General features: G+C 48.4%; 1 protein-coding gene across 1 annotated transcript; it reads left to right on the top strand.

Moving 5' to 3' along the window:
* Positions 1–4,062: 4,062 nt before the first annotated feature.
* LOC119267787 (receptor-like serine/threonine-protein kinase At1g78530) lies at positions 4,063–6,346 on the top strand. The gene is made up of 5 exons (XM_037549225.1): positions 4,063–4,299; positions 4,383–4,528; positions 4,621–5,217; positions 5,318–5,451; positions 5,928–6,346. Exons 2-5 carry the CDS (start codon positions 4,396–4,398, stop codon positions 6,108–6,110), a joined length of 1,047 nt encoding a protein of 348 aa, XP_037405122.1. The 5' UTR covers positions 4,063–4,299; positions 4,383–4,395; the 3' UTR covers positions 6,111–6,346.
* Positions 6,347–7,643: the final 1,297 nt, after the last annotated feature.

A 7,643-nucleotide genomic window follows, 5' to 3' on the forward strand; every position in this document is an offset into this window, starting at 1 on the left:
ATCTCCATGGATAGATCATTGTGTGTGCGTAGAATTTTTTTTGTTTTCCATCCAACAATTCTCAACATTTTCTTGGACCAGAAGACACCCACAGAGCTTGGAGACCAAGTCAGAAGAGTCCTGAGGACTCCACAAGCCACCAGGACGCGCCCTAGGGGGGGGGTCCTGGCTTGTGGGTCCCTCAGGAGTTCACCGACCTCCCTCTGAGTTCTATAAATCCTCAAATATTCCATTATCAACTGAAGCATTCACCAAAATACTTTTCCGCCGCTGTAACCTTCTGTACCCATGAGATCCCATCTTGGGACCATTTCCGGGACCCTGCCGGGGGGATTCGATCATGGAGTGCATCTACATCAACTCTATTGCCCTTTCGATGAAGCGTGAGTAGTTTACCACAGACCTATGGGTCCATAGCTAGTAACTAGATGGCTTCGTCTCTCTCTCTTTGTTTCTCAATACCAAGTTCTCCTCGATGTTCTTGGAGATCTATCCGATGTAATCTTCTTTTGTGGTGTGTTTGTCGAGATCCAATGAATTGTAGATTTATGATCAGCTTATCTATGAATATTAGTTGAATCTTCTCTGAATTCTTATATGCATGATTTGATATCTTTGTATTTCTCTTCGAATTATCGGTTTCGTTTGGCCAACTAGATTGGTTTTTCTTGCAATGGGAGAGGTGCTTAGTTTTGGGTTCAATCTTGCATGATTTCACCCAATGACAAAGTAGGGGTAGCGAGACACATATTGTATTGTTGCCATCAAGGGTAAAAAGATGGGGTTTTCATCATATTTCTTGAGTTTATCCCTCTACATCATGTCATCTTACTTAAGGCGTTACTCCATTCTTTATGAACTTAATACTCTAGATGCATGCTGGATAGCGGTTGATGTGTGGAGTAATAGTAGTAGATGTAGGCAGGAGTCGGTCTACTTGACACGGACGTGATGCCTATATATATAATCATTTCTTTGGATATCATCATAACTTTGCGCTTTTCTATCAATTGCTCAACAGTAATTTGTTCACCCACCATATTATTTTCTTTCAAGAGAGAAGCCTCTAGTGAAACCTATGGCCCCCGGGTCTATTTTTCTTCATATATTTTCATATCTATATACCAAAAATACCTTGCTGCAATTTATTTACTTTTACATTTTAGTAATATTTTATATCTTTCTCTATCAGATCTCACATTTGCAAGTGACCATGAAGGGATTGACAACCCCTTTTTCGCGTTGGGTGCAAGTGTTTGATTGTTTGTGTAGATGCATATATTGGGGACTTGTGTGTTTCTCCTACTGGATTGATACCTTGGTTCTTAACTAAGGGAAATATTTATCTCTACTTTGCTGCATCACCCTTTTCTCTTCAAGGGAAAAACCAATGCAAGCTCAAGAAGTAGCAGACCCCGACTACATCGTTTTCATGGAGAAAATCATCTTTGAAGGTCGGGTGGGGCCTTCAACGCTGACGCTAAGGTCATGCTTTCGATCCTGACGTGACCCAAAGCCAGGATGGCCGCGCCCATTATGGTGACGACCTATTTAGTGGCCATGATGAATATGAGATGGACGACCATGGAAACTCATGGCATGAAGATGATGAATTTTATTGTGAAAATGAGGAAGAAGATATCAACATTGCGAAGGAGACATTGATGTTTATCAACGAGCTCACCCAAAAGGGCCAAGGCACAAACGAGGAGGCAAAGCATTCGCACGGGGTCATACACCCAAGAGGAGGACACTTTGATTTGCGGGAGTTGGATGGAGATAGGCCAAGATCCCACGAAAGGTGCCGAGCAAGAAGGATTCGTCTTTTGGACGAGAGTTTGCAAAACCTTTCATGAGCAGAGGAACATTGCCCCCTGCCAATTTGCGAGCACCCACGGTATCAACTCAATCCAAAAGAGACGGGGTTCATCCAACAAGAGTGCAACAGGTATTGTGCGGCGCTTGAGAGCATCCAATCCCTTCCCGTGAGTGGCCTAGGCGTTGGCGACTTGGTACGAACCTCTCCTATTTTCCATTACATGCCATCGTCATGTTTCATACATCTTGTGTCCTTCCATGTTACAATTGCGGCATCATCTTTGATTGTGTAGGCATTCCAATCTTTGAAAACCTTCAAGGCCCGGCACAAGAACACGCCCTTTACTCTCACGCACTGTTGGTCTCTCTTCAAAGATTGTCCAAAGTTCAAAGACCAATATGCCGCTCGTAAGAAGAAAGGAGGGAAGGCGACCGTGGCTGAGGAGGGAGACTTGCTCAAGAGGCCGTGGGTCAAGACCAACTCCAAGGGCGATGAGAAGCGTGATGCGTTGTCCATGGCCTTGCAAGCAACTTTGGAAGGCATCATGAGTCAAAAGGAAGTGAGGGAGGAGAGGAGGAGCAAGGGGAAGGACGAGCAAATGAAGTTATACCTAGAGATCCAAACGAAGAAGCTTGACATGAAGGAGGTCGTGTAGAGGAGGAAGCTTGGCATTGAGGAGGCCGCTCAATTGAAGAAGCTTGTGATCGAGGCCACCAATGCCGACACCAGAGCAAAAGAGGTGGCGCTCGCGATCATGAGCGTCGACAAGACCAACATGTCACCGGAGAGGAAGGCTTGATTCGCGAACCGGTAGAAGAAAATGTTCGCTCAAGACGGCCTGAACTAGGTGAGTGGCCTCGGCTGTGGACTATGGTCGTGCATTTTGAAGGCTGGCTAGTGTGCCGGCCATTGGCTTTGTTGCCAGCGCCAAAAACTTGTTCATTTTGAAGGCTGGCTAGTGTGCCGGCCGCTGGCTTTGTTGCCGGCATAAAAAACTTGTTCATTTTGAAGGCTGGCTAGTATGCGGGCCGTTGGCTTTGTTGCCGGCCCCAAATACTTGTTCATTTTGAGGGTTGGCTAGTGTGTCGGCCGCTGGCTTTGTTGTTGGCATAAAAACTTGTTTATTTTGAAGACTAACTAGTGTGCCGACCGCTGACTTTGTTGCTGGCGTCAAAAACTTGTTCATTTTAAAGGCTGACTAGTGTGCCGGTCATGGGCTTTGTTGCCGGCGTAAAAAACTTGTTCATTTTAAAGATTGACTAATGTGTCGGCAGCTGATTTTGTTGCCGGCGTGAAGTGATGACTATTCTGTAGGCCACTAATTTTATTGTTGGCCGGTATGAACCTCTGCCGCCCATTGCCATTTTCAAACGAACGAAATCCGGATAAAATGAACGGGGTCATGGGTTGGATTTGCTTTGCCCTTACAATGGATTCGACGGCTGCAATTTCCCCTCTGGCTGTCCGTGCACAGTTAGTTGTCGTTCAGAATTCACCTGGCTGTGCACGAGACATGTGGTCTCGTAGTTCCGCGTTTGCCAGCTCTACGCAGGTCCAGGTACAACACGTGATTCTAGAAAAAGCTGGAGGCGGCCGGCACAGTGTCCGTGCAGCTCCAAATCGTCCACACGGCTGAGCAAGAAGCCAGCGAGGACCCATTTTCGCGGAGGCTGACAGCGACAACGTCGTCTTTTTGCACATTTCAACGATTTCAGTTCGTACTCCATGGCAAAAAGGACGAAATGGAGAGCCAATTATAGATAGATAGGGCGACCGAGTGTGCTTCTTCGCACCGGCCGGCTCGCCGACGCTGCCAAACAATATACCTACACTTTTCGGGTGCGTGCGTGATCCCACCGCCCTTTAGTGATTGAACGTAGTACGTGTTCGAGGACCAGCTGCCGACAGCAGTGCATGCCATGCTCACTCAAGTTTGACCTGTAGATTGTACATTTCGCATGTAAATCGAGATACTGGTGTAGCTACGTGCTACTAGAAGGCAGCAAAGTAGTAATTCTATACTGGGGCCAAGAGATAATTTTTTGTAGCTAAAGAGTAATTAAGCACTAGACGGACGATGGCTATCCGTGTTAGTCTTAGCAAGCATGAAAAAGGGAAAACTGAAAACGAATTGACAGTACCAGAGAATGGGATAAACTGGGAAACAGTGGGAGAATTGATTGGGGATATGGATTTGGCACGGCATCAATCAAAAAGTAGTTGTGCTTGGGTCTGCCATTCACATGATCCAGCCAGGCCCATTGATTGGCCAATGCACCTTTTCTCCGGATCCCCCACCCAGCTGCTCACTCATCGAGACACCTGTGCTGTCCCTGCGCTCACATTGTCACATGTGTACAATCGTCAACAAATCCAAAGCATCCTCCGACTCGCCGATTCCAAAACATATTCAGCGTTCGCCTCTGTTTCTTCCTAAGCTCAGAGATCCTCATACGGTTGCTTCTGTTGCCTTCTTCTCGGTAAGTAGTAAGCTGGGGATTCCTCCTTTCTTGACTGATGCTGAACTGAGGATCTTACAGGGATTCATCTGTCTCTTGTTCAGGGTAAATTGGAAGATGTCTACCAAGTTGATAGCGCTCTACATTACAGTTTGCTCTGTTCTGTTCATCATATCCAAGATGCTCATCTCCTTCCTGTGCTACAAGAAGTGGGCTCGCAAGAAGAGGATCATCGAGACCAGCCTCACAGGTAACATGAGTTCTTCCCTCCCAAATGAGTTCATGGATACCTTCTTCCTTTTTCTCTTTTGGGAAGAAATAAATCGATGGATCACTCTTAAGGTGGCAAGCTGGTGATCTTCCGGTCGGCGGCGATGCAGTCGCTGAGCCCCAAGGCGTTCATGAGGATGATCATGGGGCTGTCGAGCAAGGACATCATCGGCTCCGGGGGGTACGGGACGGTGTACATGCTTCGGCTGGACGAGAAGTCGGCGTTCGCCATCAAGAAGCTGAGCAGGGGGAGCGCGGAGATGGACCGCGGGTTCGAGCGGGAGCTGGACACCATGGGCGACATCAAGCACAGGAACATCGTCCCTCTGTGCGGCTACTACGCGGCGCCTCACTTCAACCTGCTCATCTACGAGCTCATGCCCAACGGCAGCCTGGACACCATCCTCCACGGCAAGGAGGAGAAGAAGCAGGCCCTCCTGGACTGGCCGGTGAGGTACAAGATCGCGCTGGGCGTGGCGCGGGGGCTGTCCTACCTCCACCACGACTGCATACCGCACGTCATCCACCGCGACATCAAGTCCAGCAACATACTCCTCGACCACAACATGGAGGCCAGGGTGTCGGACTTCGGCCTCGCCACGCTCATGAAGCCCAACGAGAGCCACGTCACCACCGTCGTCGCCGGCACCTTCGGCTACCTCGCCCCAGGTCCGCAGGCTGCCCGTCGAAATCTCAATTTGTATATTAACCTTGAGATACATCATCATGCATGTGTGTTTGCTGATCGGTGGTGTGCTTGTTGCTTCAGAGTACTTCGAGACAGGGAGGGCGACGACCAAAGGCGATGTGTACAGCTACGGCGTCGTCTTGCTTGAGCTCCTCACGGGGAAGAGGCCGACAGACGAATCGTTCCTTGAAAACGGCACACGGCTGGTGACCTGGGTAAGCATCCACCTCTCATGCCTCCTGTACTCACACCACTGACTCGGTTAAATTCCGAATGATCGGTTGTGCAAGATACGATGCCCTGAGTAGAATAATTTGGCTTGAATCTCTAGAATGGTCGTTATATGCAATGACCAATGGATATGTTGCTGAAATAACAAATAACCAACCAACCTAGCTAGCTATCAATACTTAGCAATCTGTACTCTGTAGTTGTACCCACCAGAAAACTGATGGGCTGTGGCCGTCACCATGTCACCACGAGGTCCCCAATGTACTCCCATCTTCCGTGTCAAGATCAACGAGGACGGAGTACATTACTAGCGCAGTACAGTAGTATACGTAACAGTAGTATGGTCTGATAATGGACATGTACCCTTTCTGTAGATGTGAAGTAAAGATGACGAATTAATTGGGCATGCATCCCCGGCCGTGTCAAGTGCCGACATCAGTTCATCTGTTACTGTTTTCAGGTCAAGGAAACCATGGAGGAGAAGAGAGAGGAGCACGCCGTCGACGGCGCTCTGGCGTCTTTTCCGGCGGAGGAAGTCAAGTTCGTGTTCACGGTGGCGGAGAAGTGCCTGGAGTCTGATCCCCGCGATAGGCCAACCATGGTGCAAGTCGCCAAGATGCTTGAGCAGGCGAAGCTGGCATAGTACAGGCTAATTAACGCGCAGTATGTGTAACTAGGTGCTTAATTGGTTGCAGACAATTTTTCCACCCAAGGTGTTGCTTTTGCGAAATTCATGCTGGGTTCTGCACAAAATTTAAAGATTTTTGTCGGCAAACGCTACCAATGGTGTTGTATAAGAAGCAAAATTTATTGTTTGCGTTTGTAATTGAATTTGTACAAACAATTTTATACTTATGATCCAATACTGCTGGGTAGACATAGGTTCAGTGCATCCAAGTAAGAATCATGATTGTAGAAAAGATATGGGATACAACTCAATTGTATTCCTCGGAGTTGATCGCAATGTATACACGAGATGTCTTGCGTGGCAAGCCAACTAATCCTACCATATCTCAAAAAATTAACTATACAAGGCTAGAGACTATAGAAAGATTAATTGTATATAAATACATATATGTCACGTTCAACACCCACTGCAGTTAAAGCGTCGGCGTCGGCGATGCAAAGACTGGAACGGAACTCCTGGAATGCAGCGGTTGGAAGACCTTTGGTCATAATATCGGTAAACTGTTGGGTGGTCGGTACATGAAGAACACGGAGCTGACCCAACTGTACCTTCTCGCGGACGAAGTGAACATCAAGTTCAATGTGCTTAGTGCGCTTATTCTGCACCGGATTAGCCGCGAGGTACGTGGCCGAAACATTATCACAGAAAACCACCGTAGCTTCGGGATTGCGACCCGAAGTTCACCAAGTAGTTGACACAGGCAACAAGTCTCAGCGACAACATTGACGACGGCACGTTACTCGGCCTCAGCACTCGAGCGGGAGACGGTTGGCTGCCGCTTAGAGGACCATGAGTCAAGAGAGTCGCCGAAGAAGACACAGTATCCCTACGTGGAACGTCAAGTGTCAGGACAGCCAGCCCAGTCTGCATCACTGTAGGCAAAGAGCTCAGTGGAAGCGGGGGCACGAAGATGAAGGCCGCAGTCGGTGTGCCGCGAAGATACCGGAGAATGTACTTGACCAGAGACCAATGAACATCACGAGGCGAATGCATGTGCAAGCAAACTTGTTGCATGGCAAACTGAATGCCTAGTCTGGTGAGCGTGAGGTACTGAAGAGCACTAACAATACTGCGTAGAGAGCGGCGTCAGTGGCAGGCTGTCCAGCAGTGGCAGAAAGCTTCGGCTTGGCCTCAGCAGGTGTCGCAGCAGACTTGCAGTCGGTCATGCTAGCATGGTCCAATAGATCCAGAGCATACTGTCCCTGATGAAGAAAAAATCCGGAGGCATCACGTCAAACATTAATGCCGAGGAAGAAGTGCAACACGCCCAAGTCCATCAGCCGAAACTCAGAACCAAGGTGGCCAATGATGTCGCAAAGCAGATCCATGCGAGAAGCAGTGATGACGATATCATCAACATACAGAAGAAGCATGGTGACATGATCAGCTCAATGAAGCACAAATAACGACGTGTTGGAGGTGGTGCTGCGAAACCCGAGAGCAGTGAGGGATGCTGCAATGCGTTGACACCACGCACGAGGCGCCTGT

Source organism: Triticum dicoccoides, chromosome 3A (genome assembly GCF_002162155.2).
Source record: "Triticum dicoccoides isolate Atlit2015 ecotype Zavitan chromosome 3A, WEW_v2.0, whole genome shotgun sequence".
NCBI lineage: Eukaryota > Viridiplantae > Streptophyta > Magnoliopsida > Poales > Poaceae > Triticum > Triticum dicoccoides.

What these genes read in the sequence shown, in the direction of transcription:
- LOC119267787 (XM_037549225.1), top strand. Translation starts at nt 4,396, where the DNA reads ATGTCTACCAAGTTGATAGCGCTCTACATTACAGTTTGCTCTGTTCTG. An exon ending in CTTCGGCTACCTCGCCCCAG is followed by an intron (nt 5,218 to 5,317) that starts GTCCGCAGGCTG and finishes TTGTTGCTTCAG; the next exon opens with AGTACTTCGAGACAGGGAGG. An exon ending in GCACACGGCTGGTGACCTGG is followed by an intron (nt 5,452 to 5,927) that starts GTAAGCATCCAC and finishes TACTGTTTTCAG; the next exon opens with GTCAAGGAAACCATGGAGGA.